The following is a 25,089-nucleotide window of genomic DNA, read 5'->3' as shown; positions in this document are numbered from 1 at the left end:
TTTCCCTTCCCTGTCTCTGAGGTTATGCAGAAGTCTGCTGGGCTGTGACTGTCTCTAATTCTACAGAGTCTTCCCAGAACCAGCTTTATGTCAGGGTGTCCTTCCTTCCTCCCTGAAAGGTCACTGGCTCTCAAATGTCCTGAATCAAGAAATTGCCTGTGTAGGAAAGCACTTTCTGTTTAGTTTGGCTGTGAGTGTGCTTTTGAGTCACTGAAGTCATGGGGAACTTAGAAGAATTAAGTTCATGGACTTCTGAGGAAAGATAGACATATATATAGTTCTTTCCCCAGCTGGGGCCCTAAAGTGTTCTTGGTCTGACATGTTCAGTCTTCTGACTGTGCCTGGTTTCTCATGGCCTGTGCATTTATTGTGGGGGTTTGGACTGACTGCTACACTTGAGATTTATCTGCAACTCTCTTATAAGGAGCTATGACTACTATGCCAAACTTCACAGGCTGAGCTGCAGATAATTGTTCTTGCAGCATCTGTACTGACTTCTAATTCAGCTGTGGCTTCACTTAGTTTGATTGATCGAATGCGTGGTTTGGGGAATTGCTGCCATAGAAACTACCAAGCTACCACCACAGCTCAAGAACAACTTGTGTTTCTATTCTGAGTCTGGAATTTGCTCTCTCTGCATGCTCTGTGAAGCCCAACTCCGGTATTTCCAGAACTTGCCATCAAGTGATCATCTGTTTTGCTTTCTCTGTGTGGAGGAGAGTCCAGGACACCAGAATGACAGGCAAGCCTAGCCCTTACCTCACTCTTTGGAGTATCTCTTCTACTTTTGCAATGTGCTAGATGGGGAGTCTCGAGTCTAGCTCCTGAGACTAAGTCGTGGATCCAGCAGAAAGCAGACTCTGCCTGGAGAAGAGGTGTGCAGGAAGAAGCAGCTTAAGTCCTTATACCAATGGCTGAGGTAGTTTGTGAGCCTGGGGCTGAGGTGACAAGACTGTATTTGTATTTTATATGAGATAATATCAGAAAATACGCAGAAGTCATTCAGAAAAAGTGACCAAAACTCCTGGACTTGTCCACCCCAGCCAGGTTCCCCAGGCACTTGCAAGGCAGGAGTGCCTTAACCTTTGTAGATGCTTTTGTCTGGAGCTGCCTAACTGCAATACACAGAGAAGGCTTTGGTTTGTGTGATGTTTTGCCTATGTGCTTCTCAAGCCATATCTTTCATTTTGCAATTTCATTATTCCTACCCCTCCAAAACCTGCAAGAATGCAAAGAGTTAGATTGACCAAAACAGGCTAAACTGAACTCTTCCCCTTTTAACTATGGACTCTAATCTTGTTGTATCTATTGTGCCATCCACATGCATGGATAGTAATGCATGAAAATGTAACCAGCGCTTTAAGGCTATGCAGACAGAGATAGCTTTTGAGAACTTGTCCTCTAATAAATACTTTGCCTCTTTCAGGACTTTCTGGCACTGAATGCTGCCATCTCTGCCCTGCTTGCCAAAATAAGTGCTAAAGAAAAAGCAAAAAGAATTAGGGAAGCATCAGTTTTCATTCTTTGTTATATTATGAGCATATATGTATACAGTAAATTTAATATGTACACAGCAGCTCGTGGATAGGGTATAGTTTTCAAGACAGTGCATAGTATTAGGGGTATTTGCTACAGCAGTTGTTGGTGGCTTAGTTAAACTGTCCCTAAAATTCTACAAAGTCTGTGTCCCTAAGCGTATTTCTTTGGAGTCTGTAGGGAATGGACAATTAAGCATTTCAGTCGAGCTGAAAAGCTGAGTGTAAAATCTTTTCTTTCTCTTCATTATTGTCCCCTCATGAATTACTGCAGACTGTTCATTTTAACTTATCTTACTGATTTTCTGAGTCCAGATGAAACCCAAACACAATTAAGCTAACATGCAGATTGCATGACCACTTCCATGGGAGGGCGGTCACACTAGAGCAAGATGGAGGTAATGGGGTTCTTTATTTGGGGTAGCTATCTCTGTTAAACAGCCCTTTCATATTAGAAGTTCAGTCCAATAAGCCCTTTTCTGAACAAAAAGAAAAAAAAAAGGAGGGGTGATAACTGCAACCTGACATTATTTGCTGTTGCAAGGAAAACTGTACACATTGTCCATAGCAAATAGTGTGCAAGCTGAAAATAGAAGACTCGCATCTTGCCCTGAATTCGCAATGAAATACAGTTGGGAGTAGATTGTTGCTGAATCTGAATTTTGGCTGCTGGTACACCAAAGCTGTTAAGATATTAATTTATGTTCCAGTGATGTTGAGCTAGATTTACAAATGTGGTTAGGTGTCCAAAGATTAAAACAAAGACAGGCAATGGGATTTGCCAGTGCACTTTGCAGCACCTGCCCACCTTTGTCTCACCAACCAACTGGTGTGTGGATAGACACCTTTTCTGGTTGAGATGCTTTTAAAAAAAAAAAAAAAAAAAAAAAAAGATAAAGTGACTAAATGTAAATGTGTGCAGAACATTAAGGAGGTTTCATCACGAGAAAGTTATTCAGGCTGCTGTTCACCAAAGATTTTAACTTCTAAAATCTCTTGGATTTTCCCTCTGTATGAAAACAGCAACCACTAGTTAGCAGAATCAGAAGTGTCAGTAGAAACACATCAGACAACTTCTGTTTTGTCATGTCCCATGAAGGTGATGACTTATTTCCTAAGGATTTCTGGTAGTTGGTAGTAACATTCTGCCACCAGCCCCATATTTTCAAGAAAGGAAGTGAACACTCTTCAGTGTAAGAGCCGCTTCTTACCTAATGGCATTTCTGATCTTTGCGCCAACTAAATTTTTCATGTAATGTTATTATTTGGTTGATCCTAGAGGCCTCAACCAGACTGAGATGCCTTGGAAATTAATTTGTTACAAACCCATCTTAACAAAGCAGTGTTTGTCCTAGAGAACTGGCAGCTCTACTCAGGGGTGGTGGCAACAGTGACACTGTTACTGGTGCCCTGAGCTGACTGGTGGCCACTAGCCCTGGTCCAGAAGACTTTTGCTAATACTGTGCTGAACTCAGTGAGCCCTGCTGCCTGCAAAGAGAGCACCGTGCTCGAGCTGGCACCTACTATCTGCTCTAAATTCCGGCCAGCCCGCGGTATGAGCAGAGACGGCTGGAGGTCTCTGAGCTCCATCCCCAGACATATGCCCTGAGGCACCAGCTCTGCTAGGGTGGTGCAGACCCATGACTTCAAGCTTATGAATAATTTCATCAAAACAATTAAGGGTGCTGTTGTATAGCTGTTAGAGAATCATTAACTAAATAAACCAGATAAACCAAGAACGTGCTTGCTTCTCCAACATGCATGTTGAGGATTTGACCCTGCAATTTGATAAGCAGCCAGGTTCTAATCACAGAAAACAGACAAATTTTGGTACTTAGCATGTAAGCAGCTGGCTGGAAAGAAAGCTTGATTTTTCTCTGCTCTTGTTATGAAATTGTTCCTTATTTCTCCAGACTTTAATTCTCTTATCATCAGTTTAACAAACAAAGTATGATATTCAGCAAAGACTGCATTCTTAGCTTGGACATATGTATAGTAATTCAGGGTTACCAAACTGATTGATTGTTGCAATATCTAGAGGCTGGCAGGATCTCTTTGTATCTTATTTGAGAAGTATCATGTTTATTTCCTTTTGCAATCCAGCAAGCAGTTTTGCTGCTTTTCTGAGTCATCACAACACCACCAAATGAATATTAGCAAATGCACTTTCCGAAAGGGCTGAAGTGCAGATGCCCTTTTGACAAGGCAGCTTGTGGACTTCCCTCTGATTATTTTATTCTTGTAGTTACACAGGGTGAACCTGCAGTTATAGAGTTGAAAGTAGCAAGCCTCAGCTTTCTGCCCAGCTTAAAATGAAGGCATGAGGCTGGGTATTGCCTTTCTGCAGACTTAGGCAGAGCGCTCTGGTTCTGCTGCAATGCTCAGATGTCAGCACTGGCATTAGATGTCAGAGTTACCTACCCTGTAAACTTGGCTAAGAAAAAGCTGCATTTCCTGACATACTCTTTTCCTTCTTTTTAAGGACTTAGTACTTTTTCAATAAAAATAAATTTAATTTGTGGCTACATTTCAGCTCCATTGGCTTGATGGTATAAGTGGAGCAATACCAGCTTTGGATTTAGAGCAGTCGTGTGGCTGAGTCTCTCTGTGCAGCTTTCATGTGGTTGGGTGAGACATTCTTAGAATCCCCAAACATTTTTGAAGATCCTAAACTGGAGACATTCACAATTCTTCCCTCCCTTTCTACGATTAATCCTTCATGTTTTAACAAGCACTGAAGTTAATACAGCCTACACTCTTTCCTGTCACATTGGGCCCCCCTCCTTCCTTTCTTTCTCTTGAATAAAGCAATCTGTTCTTTCCAGTCCATACTCCAGTAAATCAAAGGGATAGATGTCGACACACACCATAACCAAGCATAAACTTCCCTTTTTTAATTAAACAAGCTTCAGACATTTGGTTTGAAGAAGTGTTTGTTTGGTTGGGTTTTTTTTTTTTTTTTAATTTTTTAAATATGTGAAAGATGTCAACTGCTTTTATTTTATTTTTAGTAGAAGATGAAATTTGGATGGTATGACAAATAATATCTAGCACAAAATCTTTCAGATGTTATTTCATAGTTGAATAGAAAGAGTGTTGGGAGGAGAAATACAGAAGTCTTGACATTTAAAGCTTTTAGAATTAAGAGTTAACCTCTTTGGTAAAGGTTTCCATACACATAAATCATGTTTTAGGTACCTTTTCAAATTTAAGTGGGAAAAACAGTTGTAATTATGTTGCTATCCTCTCTGTCATTTGCTTATTACTATTAATTATCATCAGACATTTATGTGAAACACAGAAATATCCAGATACATAATAGCTGATACTAAAATTAAGCAAGACTCTTGGAAGGAACAGTGTTGTTTCAGTGTACAAACCCAGGTATCTCAACAGCCAGGGCAAAGTCCCCCTGGAATTTAAGGTATCTCACACCTTCTTTTATAGCGCAAGAAGGATGTAATAGGGCACTCAACCAGACAAACCAGCGTTCAGATCTGATACCCCTACTTTCCATGCTGATTCTCAGTCCTCAGCCTGACAGGAAAAAAGGACTTTATTTAGTAACTCGATTGCTGTTTTGTTTCTAGATGATGATTTTAATTCACCTTTGCAGTTGAGGTGTATCATCCGTTTCTGTTCTGGGGCCACATATAAGTGTGTGTAGCAATGCAAGCTCCTGGTCTCCTGGTTGCCTGGCTAGAAGAAGGTAGGGCAGCTCTCAGAGGGACTGGAAGTGCTTAGATTCTTTAAATGTTGATAAGCTGGAGTAAGAACAAAAGGTTGTGAGTAAATGCCATGTGTACTTTTGGCCTTTATTTATTTATTCCTCAGAAGGGCAGGCATAAGTCATCAGAGGTCCAGTCTCTGTTTTTCAGTTTCTATGGACCAAGGACTATGAGTTTGACACCTTTTCATGGTTCCAACTCAGCGGCAGTACCACAGCTTTGTCCCTCTGCTCTCAGTCCCTCAGTTCCCTCAAGCATGGAAAAGGATCTGCCTCTTAATCTCAGCAGCAGTTAATTTTATTGCCCGCCGTTGTCTGTTTTATGCTGACCTATAGTAGCATGCCACAAACTGTGGTGCCTTTTCACATGTGTTTGCTCAGCTAGAAAATCTACCCAGGAGTTTCCTGAGTGCCTGCTGCAATATAACCTGGTATTTTTGAGTCTAGAAGTGCCTGTGAACTCCTCAGATCGCTTCTTCCCACTGACAAAGTATTGTTTTGAGATTCATCTGGTGTCAAGTGTAGGCATATGGCACCAGTATGGCAGCGCTGCCTAAGGGGGTGGTTTCCTGCAGAAGAGGTCTTGCTGAACGCAGTAGTTGTTGCCTATTGAAAGTCATTATTGTTTAGCACCCAGGTCTCTGTGAACTTGTTCAACTGGTGGCTGGGCAGAGTGCCATTGAATCTATGGACATGAGCACAGACAGCTGAGTCTCTGGGGCCTTACACACATCAGATGTGGGTACTGAGGTCAGGCTTCTCAGCAAGGAGAATCCAAATTACTGTCTGTCATGAGCATGTGTATCTGTGGTTGAAGGGATATGCCATCATTAATCCAAATCTGGGCTGGATTAAACTTCTAAAATAAAAACCAGCTCTGCCAGCCACTTGAAGAGCGCTCGGGGCCTGTTTGAGTCGAGTGCATCAGCAGGAAGGGAGGGAGGGATGGGAGGGTGGAAGGAGAGGCAGAGGCAGCTGAGCGAAGTCACCATCCCCTCTCCCCTATAGTGCTTCTCTCCCTACAGGCTGTGTCCACTTTGTCCCTTTGACTGCAGGCACCTCCAAGGGCTGGACACATTTCTCTCTTTGCCCTGACAAGAGAACAAATATTTCATGCTTTGTTTCTTAATTATGTTTTCAATGTGGTTCTTGGTGTTACAGCTGGGAGCAGAAGCTTTAGCACTCAGGGAGTGGGATCGCCCATTTGCCAGACAGAAATCTCAGGTTTATCAGCCTAGGCCTGGCTCTCCCTTTTGCCTGGGCTGTGCTCCCACCTGGAGCTAATTTGGGCTCCCTCATCCAGCAATTTGTGAGCTGCTCACCTTCATGGACAGGCAGAGGACACACAGGGAGAGGCAGCAGCACTAGCGTGGTGACACCCACCAGAAAGCCATCACAAAGATAAAGGAGTACAAAACCTGGGTGGAAGATCACAAAGCCAGAAGTACCAGAAAATCTTTAGTAGGGTTGCTGAGAAAGCTAAGGAGAGATCGAGAAAGCTAAATCCAGTAGACTGTATCTACATAGAGGAAGAAAACAGCAGAGCATTAAGCTAAGGTGAATGATTAAATGAGTCACTGCACAGAGCAATTCAGAGAAATGAAGGCGACCAAACATGGGGGTGTTCTTGTCTCTTTTGGGTCGCAACAGCTTGCAGACACAGATGCTCTGTGGCACCCATAGAAAGATAATTCTGGGAACCTTATATCCTAATGCCACTTTTATACTGTGTACACTAAACTCCTTGTGGAATTGCTCTCTGACATGATCCCTCTTGCATTTCTTTACGCACTGTTGCCATATACTATGAAACCAGCTGCCTCTTGTCTCCTGCAATGGGTAACTAAGCACCTACAGTGTATAGAATATGGGTAACTGAAAAACTGGGAAGCTTTACAGTAATTATTGGAAAGTGCCGTGAGATTTCCCTGGAAAGGTGTGGTTAGAAGTGCAAAGAGGGATATGTTGTTATTTTAAAACCTGACCATGCACTGGTTCCTCCTCCTTTGAAGTCAGTGGCAAAACTCTGTTTTAGAGGAGCAAGACTGCTTGAATCGACAAACAAGAGGCAGCCCAGAGGCAGAAGTTTACAGGGAATGGTTTCTGCTGCTCTCCTTGAGCACAGAGATGTTCAGACAGACTGGAGACCTGTCTGCTGCTCTCTCCCATTAAGGCTGAGAAATAAATGCTTTCAAAGTTGTTAAATGAATGGGCTGGATCTTACAGCCCTTACTCATCTGAGTACTGCCATTAACTTTAAGAAAATAATCACTTTATTAAGTGCTATGGAGTGGAATCCTTAAATTGTTAAATTCTAATATTTGACATAAGTTTATTCCTTGGTAGAAAAATAATATCAGCATAAATAAAAGGATGTATATGTTTCATCAGTTGAAGAATGCGAGTCACTCTGGAGCGATACGTAAAACTAGAAGCAGCACAGAGGGCTTAAGTCCGTGTCATGTCTGTAGGTTATTTTTGAACTTTATGAAAAACACACTTCAGCAGTTTATATCCTGACCATTCAACTGTATTCTGGGATTCTAAATTCAAAAACATGCTAACCATGAAAAACACAACATATAAAAATACACTGTCCACTTGGCAGAATTCTTCATCCTGCTTCGGAGTCTCACAAGTTTGTTTCGGACGAATTGAGAACTTTGTTGTGGAATGACTGTTTGAATTGGGGTTTCTTAAAATACATGTGGAGCCTTGTAGCTGCTGCGGGATGCACACAGCGGTGGAGCTGTACTATTTTAAAATCATCTGACTATTTCACTTCATGTAAGAATATCTGTCAGCTTAGTTATAAGGAATGAGAGGGGTTGATTAAAACAACTCACGAAGCCATTAAACAAAGAGATAAAATGTAGAACGTGCTGTAGGGTCGTTTTAATTATAATGTATGGGGGATCTGTGGAAACCGGATGGCAGCTGCATTGTAGCTGAGTTCTAAGCCCCTCTTAGCAATACCGAAATTTTGTTACTCAGAGGTGGGTTTTCTGATCTGTAGAACTAATAGGCCCTTTGGAAATGGTGTTTGGAAGCTACGTTTTGTTGCTATGACTGACCATGGTATAATTACTACACTCAAGCGCTTAGATAGATATGAACTAAAATAGGCAATTATGTATACTAATTATCTTGTCACTAGATACTACACCATATAACATCAGAGAAATGTAGGCAAAAGCTTTAGTTAAGAAGGGAAGAGATCAAAGATGTCAAGTGGACAGCCACAAGAATCCAGAGAGAATGGTGAAAAAAAGGTAGTGGCAGATTATTTCATTGTCTTGGCAATCTTATTAGGTTAAAAAAAAAAATTTATTGAATGTACTTCTTATGCTATAGGTATGTCTGCTAATTAATTTAGCTATAGATATCAGATAGACACATTAATTCAGTAAAAACTATTTAAACTTCACATTTTGCTTTATTTTTATTAACCTAGTTAGAGACATCAAAAGTTAGCACAATTAATTCTATTCCTATCAGAACAGGTTTAAAATCTCTGGTATAAGAGTTCAAACCAGTCTCTAGCCACTGGAAATCAGAATGAGGAGCAGTAAGGAAAGAAGACAACACATCTGCCCAACTCTGTCCACCCCTGCCAGAGACTGGGTCTAGTTCAGTTTGGCAGTTTCTGTGTTCCCAGTTCAACAAAGTTTATTTAAATATGTGTAATGCTTTTTATGCAACTGAAATATGGTAATTTAGTTAACCTTTTTTCATTGAGTAAAATGGGTTCACACAGAGGAACATCACCACTTCAAAATACCCAGTCACTAAACTACAACAAAGATTTGTTACTAAAACTGTTTGGAAACAGAAAATGCATTTTTAAGAATGTGACCGATAACAGTCAATTTAACTTTCTGATTTTAATTGCCACAGCAGTTCAAGTCTTTCTCTATGGCTTGTAAGCATCACTAAAATTGTCAATGAAAAAATGAGATTTGCTTCTGTTTGCAAACTGTCTTTATTAGTATGTGAATTCTCAGGAAATTGTATGAATGCTGTAACTTTTGCTTTCCAATTTGCGTAAAACAAAGACATAACATCCAGGACCAATTATATAAAAATGGCAAATAATTCCTTAGAAAGGATGGAGGACTAGAAGGAATAAATTGTTGACACATGAAGGTTTCTGGGGGCTGTTCCCTTGAGGACTTAAGATGTTGTATGTTATGTTAAATATACTGCAAGGCAGTAGTTGGGATAGATACCTATCTCCATATTGGCTTGTGAGGCACTCTACCAGATAGCCAGGGTAACTGCTGCACCAGTCTAGCTCCTCCACATCTCTAGCTAAAGAAAATGTAAAAAGGTAACTCGGCTGTCATTCAAATGAGGAAAAATTCATTTCTGCTCAAACACTGTTAGGGAAAGTGTGATTCCCTCTGCTACTAGAAGAGGACCTCTTTGTAGCAGAATAATCAGTCATTGATGCTGTGAAGGCAGCACACCTTGAGGTGAACTTTGGAGTGTCTCTCACAAACTCAGCTCAAAAAGAAAAGCTAGAGGGGAAATCATGGGACAGGATGCCAACCTCTGCTGGGCTGGCATCTTATTACTTGAAGTTCTCACTTTTGGAAATTAATCACTTTCCCATCACTGTCATGAAGAGGTTATCATCTCAGGTTTTCAGCATTATGCTAAGACTCATCCTATGGTCCATATTTTCCCTACAACCAATGGAGCTACATGGTTTAGGGTCAAAATTAGCTCTTTGCATGTGTCCTATTTACTTCAGCAGAATTACTGATGTGCAAGGAATATGAATAGAGCTCATACAGCGATTTCTAAAATACAAAATGCTGATTACAATATACTTCCTTAAGGAGAGAACTGAATATGACTGACCATGTAACCCCTCTTTTCTTCTCTACCTGTTTTACTCCAGTCCTCCGTGATGTCTGTCTGTTTTGCCCGCTTTCACCCAAACCTGGTTGTTGGTGGAACATACTCTGGCCAAATTGTCTTGTGGGATAATCGCAGTCACAGGCGCACCCCAGTTCAGAGGACTCCCTTATCTGCTGCTGCTCACACGGTAAGGATAAAAATCACCTCATCCTTTCTTTAGAGGAAATGGTCAGCAGGGAGGTGGAGCTGTCTCGTTGTGTCTACACAGATGAAAACATAAGTGTGGCCCTTGAAGCTAAAGAAATAGATGAGAGAGATGTACAACCACCTCCTGTAAGTGCTTAACCATCACATTTGATATGGTCAGGTCAGGAGATCATTCTCCTTTCCAAGGAAGACAACAGGATCAGTTACAACACTTGAGTAAGACACCTTTGTCCCAGCACAGTGGCACTATGACTCTTGCTCTCCATAGCCTGTAAAGAGAGCCAGGTCACTATAGGGACTGTGTGTCGTCTGCCAGGCCAGCATGGCAGGCAATTTCAATCATTTATTGTTGACTTGTTGTACACAAGCTTCTCTTTTGAACAAGATTAGGCACCTATGGTGGTCTCAATGGAGTCCCGTAAGTGGACAGTGGTGCGCTTGAACAGCATGAGGCACTTTGCTTCTGTTTCCCTGTAGAGTAATACCCAAATGCTTCTCATGGTCTCCTACTCCAGACAGGGCCACAGGGCGGAGCTTCCACAGTGAGGGGGAGTTTGTGTCAACAGAATGATGTGGAAGAGCATTTTGCCAACACACACATGTACCTGCAGATATAGTGATGGTGGCATAGAGCCACTGGTCATGTGTGAGAGGTACACAGGCAGAGCAGCAGCACAGTGCCTGAGAAGGAAGAGTTTCTCTGTGATACGAAGATGATGTCTGTGGTAGAAGACTCTCTTACATTGTAAAGCAGTCATACTGTGCTGGAGGAAGAGACAAGCCTGGACTGCCTGCTAAAGTGTCCTCACTCTGCTATGGCACTGACATCCAGTCCATCCTGCACTAGGATATTGTGCATTCTTGAGCTCTTCTCTTCCAGAGTTTGGGCTCAGGCAGCTTCTTCATAGGAGCTATAAGGTGTACTCTGTGGATGGTAAACATTATCTCATCTTGGGAATGAGCTTGGGACCATTCCTGAGTGGGAAGCAGAAAATACAGCTGAAAGGAGGTGAAAAATGTAATAGTATGATATGAGATTGCAGAAAAATGTAGATTTCCTGAAACATAAGAAACTGAACTACACAAAGCACTCTGAGAGACAAGATAATGATCTTGTTCTAGCAGATGGAAGGATCAGATGAAGTGATAGGTCTTTTGCACCTTCAGCTTTTATAATTCTGCGATTCTTATCTTTGAAATTTGCAGATCAAGGTTCAGCTTTTAGCTGAGTGTGACAACATAATCCCTGGAGTTAAAAGACAATGTCTAGAAGCCCTCCCGCATGAATTAATGCAAAAGATTCAGCATGGGGCCAGTATTATGATGGCAAGTCTCTTATATTAAAAAATGACAGGTGTGCACAGACATACTCAGTGGGCCAGGCAGTACAAATATTGTTCCCTAAATTTCCACTATCATGATGTAATAATCTAATGATCTGAGACATGGGTTGCAACTTCAACATTGTTTTTCATTTCCCTAATGTTTTTTGCTCATTTTTTCACCAGTAATGTTGTTTAATCTGCATGAAAAGAAACAGTCTCTCCTGGAAGTGCAATTTAGAGATGTAGCAGACCAGAAAACAAGTGGCAAGCTGACTATCACTGAAAATTGAACAACTGGGACTCAAAATCTAGTGGAAAAGGAAAGATTAATGGGAAATAATTTGTTTACACTCAAAAACATTTAAGACAAAATTGTACCTCCTGGAATTATATATTAAACTGGTTTTATTATTGCAATAGAACAATATGTGATGTTTTGCTTTTGACATACAAATAAATGTCTCTCAGTTGTGGATGGGCACTTTATGTGCTGTCATGAATTGGTATAAATACGTGTTTACACAGTCTAACACGAGGAAGCATGATGATTTAAGGGGTGATCATATTTTACTGTAAAACAGCACTTTATGTTCATATGTGGGAATCATGTCATGGTTCACCATGAGCCAGCAATACAGCCACGATAGCCACTCACTCACCCCCCTTGCCACCCCTCCAGTAGGGGAGAGAATCAAAAGGGAAGGGAGAAACTTGAATTGAGACAAACACAGTTTAACAAAATAACAAAATACAAATACACTACTAGTAAATATGTATATAAAATAGAAACAGAATATAAAAGATACTCAACGCAATTGCTCACAAACTCTGTCCACTCTGAGCAGCCAGTCCCAGGCAGCAGGTCAAACTAAACGTCCCAAGCAGAACTCCCCTGGCTCTGACAAAATGAGCAAAGAAGGCAAAGAAGCGAGAGAAAGAGTGAGAAGAAGAACTCGACTCTCCTTAAATCTGGAGCATGACGCTCTTATTGATCAGTCTGGATGTCAGTCAAGCTCTGCCCCATCCATGCCCCGCTTCCTCAATGCCTCAAACCTGTGGGCAGAGCACTCAGAACGTCCCTGGCTCTCAGACCAGAGCAATTAAAAACATTAACTCAGTGTGGGGTGTTATCTCTTGTATAAGTCCAAATAATGACCAAGCTAGCTATGAAAAAGAAACATTTCTAACTGCATGAAGAAAATTCACTCATTTGCAGTCAAACCAGCACAAATCACTTACATAAACTGTAAATGAAGTCTTGGTTGCTAAAGGCTGGCTTGGATCCTAGATGCAAAGAAAAAAAATAAATTAAGACAACTGTGGCAATGTTACTTTGTATACTGTTGGATACATGAGTTGAATACTCATTTTAAAATTTGAACTTAAGCCATATGTGAAAAAAAGGAATTTTCTGTTTTATTTCTCTCACTTCGTTTATTTGAAACAGCTAGAGTGGGTTGTTATCACTGACTTAAACCTTCCTGAAGTTTAGTCTCACTGATTGCTGCCTGGATTCACCAGGAAAGAGAATTCTACCCGCAGCTTACTCACTAATTTCCTTTCACACCCACCACACATCTGCACTTGGGACAACAGGAAATTTTAATTAAGACAAAACCCTTTTGCATGATGATTTCATTTCCAAAATAAATAAAAGCAAGCTGGCAGCGACCCTTTGAAAAGAAGGGGCCTGTTTAGACTTTCTGTTACATGCAGTTGGTTGTCTTTTTCATGCATGTTCTTTAAGTCTTTTCATTTCTGCCCTGAGTTTTATTGTGCATGAAATTGATGGCTGGTAACCCTGATTAAAGCCAGACCTGGCACATTGAGGTGCTGCTGGAATAACATGGCTCAGTCTCTCCCTCCCCACTAAATACTCTAGATACTCCACCACTTGCTTTGGCTTCCTCCCACCCCTGCTGTCCCCATCCATTTGGACTACTAGTCAAACACCCATTAAAAAATAGGACTGTGCTTGTTTCACACATCAGTGTGTGCTAATCATATTTAGCACTGTGGTCATTAGCTCACCTCTAAGCAGCAAGAATGTCCATCGTGCGAGGGTAATAGTGTGAGACATGTGAGGGACAGACTGCGGCCCACTTGATGATCTGTGAGAAAGCAGGTGCCTGGCAATCTGGAGAGAAAGAGAAAAATCAGCATCAGATTGGGCCTTGTGACTTATTGGTGTGTGCAGGTGGCCTCTGAGCACAAGGTGCCATTTCAGCAGCAATAGCTGACTCCAACTTCGGTGTGCACGCAATCACACACTGTGCGTTCAGATGCCGCCCTTTCTGCACTTAAGGAGGGGGCATTTACCACCCCGGTATCAGACCTGAGAACTAGCCAGTGCCCTGGAGATTTCTGCCTTTCCCTACTGGCTGGGTAGGTGCCCTGCAGCTGGATCTTAGTCTAAAATAAGTGATAGTTCTGCCATTCCTTTTGGCAGGAGCAAATACCAGGTTTCTAACCCTACATGGAGCTGGCTTAGAAGCTCTGTGTGGATCTCCTGTAAGTTGGTCCTAATTTTCTTTAAATAAGGAAAGCATTACTTGAAAGTATTTTCCTCTTTCTGGAGACACAGGTCTTCTATTCATTGGAAAAAGAGTCAGAGAAATATAATTTTTCTTTGCTTGACTTGGTAATATGTCTTACCCTTAATTCAGCAGTTATCACTTGTACTGGTCAAAAAAAATTAAATCTTACTGTTTGGTCTGACTGATTTTTCACTCTGGAGATTGCTGAATGTGAACCATCCCTTATATGTCACCATGAGATATCAGATGACACTTCAGGCTCAAAATGTTACCAGGTTCCTTGGAAAAGGAACAAGCCAAGTTTCAGAATTGCATACCAAGTGGAATTCAGCCTCCATGGAATGACTATACTATGGTGAACCAGGTGTAACACCCTAAATTTTGTCACTCCACATATATAATGACAGATCTGAAAAGGTATATTGGCCAGTGCTGGAGAACGCTGATGGACTTTTTCGTGTTTTTCTGCTGGAGTACATTTGCAAATATGTAGTATGCAAGCCAATTCTGGAAAAGTTCAAGTTTTGTGCAGCTGTTTTCTTGAATAAAGTTTTCATTTTGATTCCATTTGGACAATTTGTCTCTTTCTGCCAGTTATTTTCAGTGTCAAAAGCCATCAGTAGAATGCTACATGTCCCTCTGGGTGAAATCTCATCCACATAATACAGTGTTTTCACAGCATTACTCAACTGGGCTGTTGTATTATGAAGAAAATGAAACTTTGAAAACATTTTCACCTTCATAATGTACCTCCTAAAATTTAAATTAAAAAAAAAAAAAACAATTTATGTCTGGCAAAAGCCGAGTCCTGTATTTTCCAGGCATAATGTGACTACTTAATCATTCTTTAGAATAGCATATGAGACGTTAGAAATTTGTTTGTGAAGATATGAGAATGGTTCTCTGATTTCCAGTGTTAATGTGTTTTCAGCATCCGGTGTATTGTGTGAATGTAGTTGGAACACAGAATGCGCACAATCTCATTACCGTCTCTACGGATGGCAAAATGTGCTCCTGGAGCCTGGACATGCTCTCAACTCCACAGGTGGGTTTGTTTTCACCTATACAGGGCAGGGGGGGAAAAGCAACTTTGGTAGAGCAGGATACCTGCTTAATGGAACATTGTTCTTAAGAGCCAAAACCTCACGTCCTGTACAAACTAAAACCAATGGATGCACTTGAAAGAGTACAGCTTGCTTCCAGCAGTCTCTGCTAAGAGCCAAAACCCATTTCCTTTACCACAAATCATGTAATTATTGTAATACGTTAATACATAGGTCAGTTTCAAGTGAAAATGAAATAATCCATTTTAAAGTACGGTAATTACAGAAGTCGCCTGTGGTATATATTGTACTTACTCTACAGCATTGTTTAACAAATATGGACTAGATTGCAATGCACCCTAGGCACTACAGGTTTCCAAGGCACACAGTCAGAAAGCTTACTTTGCTGCCTGCCTTCAGTAGCCAAAGGAACAAGCAATGCAAATTAAAAGTTTTAGAACTGATTTCCCCCTCTGAAATGTTTGCTACTATTGTCTTTGCCCCCACCCTCCCCACCCCCCCGGCCCAGCTCCTCTTCTTTGTATCAGAAATGAAAGGAAATCCAGGAAAATTGTCCAAACCACTAGTGATTATAATAACGGAAACTAAACAAAGAATCTGATGCTGAAATAGATCTGTGGATCTTTTAAGTGTTGTCTTCTGGAGTAGTATATTTTCTATTTTGAAACATCACTGATTTTTTTATACATAATTTCTTGGAAAAAATACTTTGGTATCATTTTTGCTAAACATCATGTGATCTGATCTTGTTTCAAAAGGCTGTGTAGAAACTCCTCTTAATGATTCCATTAATCATGTATTAATGTGCAAGTAGTATTGAATTATTTACTTTTCAGTGTTGACACAAGAGGTGGGACTCCTCTGTCCTAACCTTAGCCATCTAAAAGTTAGGTCTGTGTCGAGTCTAGGCCAGTCATTTCAGTTCCCTTTACAGTTAATGTAGAGAGAGACTGGGCACTTCTGGAGGAGGACTCATCCCATCCCAGCATGAAATAACATTTCAGATACCCTGGGGTACAGAACTGTCAAATCTTAGGCTGGAAGTGGCTTCTGGAAGTCATCCCATCTAATCCTCCACTCAGAGTGAGACCAACTTCAAAGTTAGATCATGTTGCTCATACTCATCTGAGGAAACAGTATGGATCTGGTAGTTGCCTACTGGGACTACAAGAAACCAACACTCTTCCGTAATAAAAGTGGAGGCATATAAAATTACATCTATGTTTAGGCATCTGAATTCCTTCCCCAATTTCTCGCTTAAACATCAAGAAGATAAATCCCACCCTTATGTATTCAGTTACTGAAATACTAAATTCTGAAGCAGAGATTTGTGAACATCTCAGTTCCAGTACTTCATCACTCAGATGGAACTTCCCCGCTCCAAAACTGGCTGTCAAGAAGGATGGGAACACACCCCACATTACACTGAAGTTTGGCGTGCGGCTCATGGTGATCTAGAAAAGAAAGGCACAGGACTTGACGTCAAGCTATATGCCATAGCTTTAAATTGGGAGGAGTAGAGTGTTGCTGATATGTGTCAGTCTGAAACTTTCCAAAGACAGAACCAGAGCACTCATGTACAGCCATGGTGTAGGCGCTGGGAGGAGAACATCCACCACAGTATCTGGCCATGGCTCCACAGAGACACTAAATGATGATCTCACCCCAGAAGATTTTCACAGAAATATATGGTCCACAGGTGCTCTGCCAATGCATTTTCCAGGTCTTGGTTTGCCTTTTTAATAGAACCAAATATATTTCAAATAAAAGTGTAAATCAAGCAGAAGTATTTCTCTATGGATTTGCAGCCCTCTCCTCTCACAGGGATGCCCACTTCCTTTAGCTACAAGAAAAATCCCTTCTGAGAAAAATGTTACAGACTTTGGCTCTAGAAGAATAGCAGCTTAGACATTTTAAACACAGAAAACATACCCACTTAAATAGGTAAAAATGAAAATTGCTAAATCATTCAGCCATTTTGTGGATTCTTGGATTACAGCATTTAGGCTGCACAACCAAGAAGTTAAGAGTTGTGCAAAATCCGCTCAAAGCATATGCATCTTGCTACAGCCACAAACTGTTCATGCTGGTTGTACTTGCAATAGCAAAAATTGGCAGGCTGACTTACTTTGAAATACAGCTACCAAATAAAGAATGAAAATATGTTTACTGGTTTGCAACTTGATGGTGGAATCTAGAGGGAGTGTTTATGGTTACCTCTAAAAATGTCTGAAAATCAGTGCTTAAAATGGTGGTAGTGACAGGACCCCAGCTTTTAATTTTGTTCTGCAAAGGGACAAATGGCATGCTCTGAAAAATGCCTCAGGACCACAGGATATTACGCCTTTCCTGACAAACAATTGGTTTCAAAAATGTTTGTAAATATAAGGGTATTGAATGTTTCATTAGAGCCTGGGGCTGGAAAGTGTAACCATTAAGGTATTATCTTTAGTTTCTGCACCATTAGATTTTAAATTCTCACCTGTCATCTCTGCCTGATTTAAGATGATGTAACAAAGACCAGTCAGTGCCTTCCAGCCACTCTCAAATGTGTGACAGACAGTGGAGGGAATGGCAGGAGCAGTGCACCCTAGTATGTGACACTGCATCTTCTCATAACGCCCTATGTAGAAAAAGTCCTCTGGCTGAGTCAAATTATTTCTTCTTCCCCTCCTGCTAGCCTGTGTAACATTTAGAAATTAATTAAAAAAAAAAATCCCAGCCAAACAAAAGGATAATAATGAAGAATAATAACCAAGACCTGTTTTGGTAGGAGAGCATGGAGCTGGTGTACAATAAGTCCAAACCAGTGGCGGTTACAGGAATGGCTTTCCCAACCGGAGACGTCAATAACTTTGTCGTTGGCAGTGAAGAGGGAACAGTCTACACAGCCTGTCGTCATGGAAGGTGATGTTCAGCATTTTGTACTTAAATGAGGTTGTGTACCTGTGTTGGCGTGAGGTAGCCAAGTGTGTGGAGTGTGTTTCATTTCTTTCTCTTGAATCAACAGTGTCTGTGCTGTTCTGCTTCACACGGCCAGAACAGGAACCGCCTGACTTTGGGCACCTGTGGAGAGCAATGAGTGCTCTTAGGGTTTGATTTTGCTTGCCTTTTTCAGACATCTGCTTGAAGAAGGGGTGACTGGCACCTCAGAAATGCCTCTTTCTCACCAGAGGTCTAGACAGCTAGTTGGGATGTAGGTGTCTGTGTCTGGGCAGGTTGAATCAGACCCTAGGAGACAGTTTTGTTGCAGGGTAATCAGACCTAAACCACTTGTAAGAGATGGCAATCCGCTTTATTTTTTACCATCCTGAGCTCCATCTTCAGTCTCCACGGGCATACATCAGAGAAGAGCCACCATGGGCACAAGTGTGTGAGGAGCGGAGCGGAGCGGGCAGGTTCCAAGGCAGGGACACCCAGGGCATGGCCAGGCGGCACCAGGCCAGGCTGGGGACCGAGCCCCGCCTGTCCCATGCTTGGTGGGCTATCTGGACGTGCCCACCTTCTCCAGAAGGGTGAGAGGGTTTTGCTGTACAGACAGGAGCCATGTCACAGAGTTTGGCTTTGGTCTGGGCTGCCACCAGGCTTATTTGCTTCAGCGTGCCAGGCGTGCACACGAGCTCTGGCTGACCCACTCCCATGACGTGTACCCTGTGCTCCCTCACACACGGTGAGCACATCCCTTCCTTGCTCAACCACGACTGCTATTTAATACTGCAAGTTCCTTACTTTGCACTCTGTAAATCTGCAGGATAATTGTGTGCACTGTTAGCTTCTGGGAGCAGTTTCTTCCTCTGGGATGCTTGAGTGGCTTCTGTAAAGAACAAACTTTTTCACTGATAGATTTAAAGCTCACCCCCACACTTCAATAGTTTGAAAAATTATCCAAATTATTTTATTTTATTTCATTTCATTTTATTATTGTATTTTATTTTATTTCATTATATTATTTTATTTTATTTATTTTATTTCATTTCATTTTATTTCATTTCATTTTATTTTATTGTTTCCCTTGACCAAACAGACATCGATACACTGGTTTAAGATTGTAAGGCTTCTTGTTATTTTTACCTTTATTACACATTCCTAATGTTGTATAAATACCATTTTGAATATATTTTGTTCCATTTAATTATTATTTTAAAATATTTTTATTTTAGCCTGATTGCTGATAGTATTACAAACTTGTGTCTTATTGAGGCATTACACTTACAGGCTGTGTGGCAGCTGATGGTTTGAATGCCTTTGGCTGCTGGGATAAATAAAGCATACCCATGGGCATTTCTCACTTCTCATCTTTCAAATATGCTTGGCTTGTTCCTCACAAGAGGATGAAGGTGTCAGATCCTCTGGTTAGCCCACTTTTTTAGCAACCTGCTGACCACTGACCAATGCACTCCTTTTCTGCTCCTGACTGTCTTTCCTAGAGCTTTTTTTCTGTCATCCCCATTTTGTTTCCAGAGGCTCCTGTGCCCTTCAGCCCAGCGCAGTGCAGAGCCCTATGTTATTCTGTAAAAATGTGTGTTGAAGCACAGCAGGTACACAAGTGTTCTCAGCACTCCAGAACCCATCAAGTGCAGGGCAGACAGTCGGGGCAGCATCAGAGGTGTGCTTTGTACCCAGCCCTGCAGCGGCACTGCAGAGCTCAGCCCCAGCTCCAGCACACGCGGCCAGGGTGCCAGAGGAGCCCAGGGGTGGCCACGCTGTCATTGCCAACAGCAGAGAGGAGCGGACACAACACCAGCAATGTGAGGGACACATTTGCTCCAGTGCAGCTTCTCATCTCTTTGCATATGCTGCATTCACGCTGGCACAGCCTTGTCAGAGCTGTGGATATTTTTAATGCATTTTCTTCCATTTACAATTTCTCTATAAAGTAACTAAGATGATAATTTATTATTCCACTTTCTGTATACACTATGGACAGTACTGACAATTGGCTTCCAGGAAGAAGAAAACTGTGGATATTCTCTCTTACACATCGTTGTATTTTTCCTTCCTAATAGCTATTCTAGCCTCAGGCTGATGAAATGCACATCTCCCCTTGTTCAAAGTAATGACTGTGTGATACCTGATCACAGGAACAGTTCCTTCACTTTTTTTGAAAATTTGCTTCCTAGTGACTTGATTGACTGCTGTGGAAAGTTATTTTAGATATATAAGAGAAAAATAATTGCTTATGATAAGTCATTAACATATCTGCATTTTTATTTTAATAGTTATACCTTATGATAATGACTTTCTCAGAGGCATAAGCTATAGTATAATTTAGAATTATCTTATAATTATGCATAAATGTTATTTCAAGCTACAGTAGTAGATGGTGTATGTAAAAGTGAGTTAGGCAAGTCTTAAGAAGTAAGAGAATGTCTCCCTGTGATGGATCCTGAGCATTAATTGTGCCCACAGCAGTAAATCTCTGCAGGCTATGACTTTACTGAGGGGAGAGAGATTTACAGATTAAATGGAAACAGGAACCTAAGAGTAAATGAAAACATTAAATCACCAGATGTTAAATCACTCTCTGAATGCAAATGTCTCTTCTTCCTGCAGTAAAGCTGGCATCGGTGAAATTTTTGAAGGCCACCAAGGACCTGTCACAGGAATCAATTGTCACATGGCAGTGGGTCCAATTGACTTCTCCCATCTCTTTGTCACATCATCATTTGACTGGACAGTCAAGCTGTGGACCACAAAGGTGAGAAATCGAACCTGGCATGGGATGGGTAGTGCTACTTGTGAAAATGCCATTGTCAGAAATATGTCAGTATTGTCTATATCAAGTCCTAAGTATCCATTAAATGAAAGGTTGTGCTTAGAATAGGTGTAGTGATAAAATTGTAAGTAAAATATATATTTAGTGTAACTGTGTCAACCATATTCACCCTGAAGCATAACCTGCCCTTTAAAAGAAGCTTCAGCTGGCCTGCACTTTGGTGTTAACCCTAGTGCTAAGCGGTTTCAATAGGCAAGGAGATGCTTGGTCTTGCAAGTCATCAAACAATCTGTCAAACACTCCCTGTGCAGGCTAAGTTGCAGGAATAATACTGTCCACCACATTGGTGCAGCAGCAGGAACACTTTTTTCTGCTGAAGCAACAAAGGAAGCACGCGTACAACTTAATGCAACCAATATCACTCATGAAATTCAGTGCTGTAGGAGGCAAAAAGTATGAATTGTTCCAATGACATTAGACACCGATGGCTGGAAGCAGGGAGGAAACATGCTGGAACTTACATTCATGACCACTGGGGATCTGTTGCTGACTACTCTATGGACGTGTCCCTGTGACATCTTATAGGGAGAGTACTGTGAACAAGACAAACGAATACAGTCTTGTGAAGCTTTCAAATCCCAACACCCCATAGAACTGTAGGAATACAGGGTAGTGACAGCATTAGTGAAAACTGTGAGACAGACTAAACACACCAACGTAATTTCATTGTACAGGCTGAGTAAAACAGAAGAATGAGAGGTAAAATCCTAATTATATAAGTCATCTAAGCTGTCATTTTTGTCATACACCGGAATAGAGAACTGCCTTGCAAATGCCAGTCTTTTGTCTTGTTTTTATGCCTCCGTTTGGTTCCCATCTTTAGCTGCACCCAGCAGAGTTCCCATACTGGAAGCTGACCCCAGCCAGGAAGTGTCTCAGCATGTGTTCCTCCAAGACATCAGTGCTTGGAGATACTGAGACAGATGCACAGCAAATGTAAATACAAAAGTGATCAGAAGGGCTCATGCGACAGCCTTGTGCTGGAAACAGAAGCACAGTTACCTACATAATAACTTGGATCAGCTTCCAAAGTAGCTTCACAATGCGTTTGTCAATGGCCTGATGCAATCTGCATGCTAATTAACAGGTATCTCTTCCAGGAAACTCATTATAAGAAAGGTGCATAAACTACCTAATTCACATGTAACCATACACATCAGTGGACCCAGCCTTAACTGAAGCAGAAGTGGTCCTTGGAGTGGTCATGGGCAGCCCAGAACAGGTCTGGGATGGTTCCTAGGTGGTAAATGTTAAAAAAGGCTGCAAGATGACCAAGTTATGGAGAGTTCAGGTGTTAGCTGGTTGGGGCTGGCTAGGCTGTTTGGTGTCTGAGATAAGGGAGTCCTGGACAGTGGTAACTGGTGGCAAGGGAGGGTTGAAGCTGAAGCTGAATAAGGAGAAAAGAATTTGTGGGGACTGGAGGGAAGATGAAGGCAGGTACTGAATTCCAAACATACATGTCCAGAAGTCTCAACCATCTGCAGCTTCAATGACATATGATATGATAGATATGATATATGATATATGATATATGATATGATATAATATGATATGATATGATATGATATGATATGATATGATATGATATGATATGACATGATATTAGGGCATAATAAGGCCTGTTTTTTGTTTTTTTTTTTAATTTTAAACTCTTGGATTTTAGAAGTTAGCAGTAACACTAACATGGCATATTTTGGGCACAGACTCTGCAGTTAGCAGTATGCAGTTACCCTTGTGGAAGAATTCAGTGCCCAAATGGTTAGGCCAGATTCAGTTCAATACAGTCAGTTTTCAAAGAACCAAATAATTTAAATTTCTAATATCTATCGAGCTGTGGCTCAGCTGGCAAGAGGGGCTTCCTGAGAAAGCTGTACGCCCTAGTTGATGTGAGCTGTGGCATGCACGTGACACACCACACCACCGCTGAGAGCTGGAAGCTGTGTTGCTTTATTGGATCTCTTGCTTGCTTCTGGAGCAGGTTTGAGCAGCAGCAGCCCCAGGCTGCTGCACCACCAGCCATTACCCTGTGGAGACATCCTCTGAGACATTAGACAAGTTCTTGAGCTGTGATGTTTCCTTTTTCTTCCAATTTGACTCCTACAGATGTTTCCTTCCGTACTGTCTGGATAATTCTCTTGGATGGAGCTGTTACATATTTAGGGGTCTCTTTGTTCAGTTCCCATAGTCAGGGTCAGTCAATCAGTGGGCTTTGAGTAAACTCATCAGCGTGTTTGATTCTCTGAAACAAATAGTGGATTGGTATGAAGAACTAAGTGCTACTGCTGGCTTATGAGAGTTCACTCAGAATTGTTTCTTATTTGGAGATTTAATCTCGCTATCAGCATCCGATGTCGTATTGCTTTCCTGCTTCCACCAGTGCTGTCTACTTAATTCTGTGCACATTATCCTCTTTAGTCGTGAAATTCAATTCCTTTCTGTTTCACAGGTTCAGAGTCAATGTCCAATTGTAAAGTGAACTATAAAAGCTCTGTGTTTATATTGTCTATTGATGTTGTGTAGCACCCTGGGGTGCTAACAAGAAAGGCACTTTCATTGCAGGCGTTTGAGTGATGGATTGAAAGCACCATCTCCCTTAAAAACTCTGGCTTGACATTTTATAGTCTGTTTCTGTGGTTAACACATTTTCTATCCAAAGAAAGTTCAACCAGGTGACTGGGAATAAGGTTGTAACTAAGGGAAGAATGAAGGTTCTGTAGATAACACTAATACAAGGTTCACATTATTACCCATCACATTAGTCAATAATTAGATCCGTGGGTGAATAGTAAGCAATCAAAAGCAACAGGAAAAGAAAAGGAATTTGCAAAGATAGTTACTTGATAGCCAGGGCATTACCTGGTTCCTGATGGAGTCAATAGGGCTTTCAACTTTAATTCATGCTACACCATGTCAGCAAGTCTTGGATGCAGAGCTGTCAAAGCCCTCATGTGAAGCATCTGTAGAGCTCTGCCCTTAATTAGGTATTGTCTGTACGATGCTTTGAAGAGGTAAAGTGCTAAGTGGAAATGCTAAGTGTTGTTAATTAATTAAGCATTAATCCTCATGAACAAATAGCATGAGGTTAAATAATGAAATGTAAGTATTGTTATTATTACAGCAATTGCTGTTTGGAGTGCAAATTTTTAGATATTGTGTCAAGGGACAGGAGCTAGCTTGGAATTGTTAAAGTGTAGCAAAACATAAGCTAGTTTAGCTAAAGCATACAAGATGGCTCGTTTGCTGCTGAGGGAGTTAATAGAGGTCTGGATATTGAACTGGATTTTGTTAGCTCTTTCATCCACATCTCCTTTATCTCTTATCCTGCCATTGAGGGGAGGTGCTAATGACTGTTTTTCTCCTCTTGCATCTCTGTGCAGTTGGCAAGAAGAGAGACTGGAATAACTGTAACAGCATTGCTGTATCCCCATCCATGCCTGTCTCCCTCTTTCCCTAATGTTTAAGTAACTGTGGTAAGTGCCATAATCAGGAGGGACAGAGGTGAGCAGACTAGTAGTAGGACCACCAGCATAAGCATTAGCAAGGACTAATTGAGCCAGAGGATATGTGTGCCTTCAGCGATAGACAACTTACTTCTGTGTCCGTGCTCAGTTTTGCTTTAATAGCATGTACATCAATAGTAGCTAATCCTAATCCCTCTCCTTTGTCTTCTCTTTCTTATGCTCCTCGCATGCTGCTCTTCTTTTTTGGTGTCTGTTGTTGTTCCAGTATGAAGTTTGTTATGCTTTTTGAGAAACTACATTTTAAACAGCAAAAAAATCACATTTCTATGCTATGTGCCTTCACATATATTTCTGTACCTCCAATATCTTATGCCTATCTGTTTGATGATTATCTGGGTGTGAGCCAGTCCTCCTACTCTTGGAGTAAATAATTTTACCTTGCACTTTCATACCTTCCTATGAGCATATAACTTCCAGCTCCACTGTTTTTAATTTGGTCTAGAGATTGAACACCATCTCCTCAGAGGTCAAGCTGAAGCCTATCACTAGAGCAATGCAAAGAAGCATGTGGTGGTGGTGTTGCTAAAGATA

The 25,089-nt window shown here is 41.3% G+C and overlaps 1 protein-coding gene across 4 annotated transcripts in view; it reads left to right on the top strand.

Moving 5' to 3' along the window:
- DYNC1I1 (dynein cytoplasmic 1 intermediate chain 1) overlaps positions 1-25,089 on the top strand; it is a gene marked incomplete at both ends in the record, with an annotated part of 175,353 nt that overhangs the window by 114,524 nt on the left and 35,740 nt on the right. For all 4 annotated transcript variants that reach the window (XM_080339250.1, XM_080339248.1, XM_080339249.1 and 1 more), the window contains 4 exons: positions 10,169-10,315; positions 15,129-15,242; positions 18,035-18,168; positions 20,815-20,959. In XM_080339250.1, the coding sequence (XP_080195376.1) occupies positions 10,169-10,315; positions 15,129-15,242; positions 18,035-18,168; positions 20,815-20,959 (540 nt within the window). The remainder of the gene's footprint in view (positions 1-10,168; positions 10,316-15,128; positions 15,243-18,034; positions 18,169-20,814; positions 20,960-25,089) is intronic.

This window comes from Nesoenas mayeri (genome assembly GCF_963082525.1).
Source record: "Nesoenas mayeri genome assembly, chromosome: 2".
Lineage (NCBI taxonomy): Eukaryota > Metazoa > Chordata > Aves > Columbiformes > Columbidae > Nesoenas > Nesoenas mayeri.
This window is presented reverse-complemented; position numbering and strand designations above follow the sequence as displayed.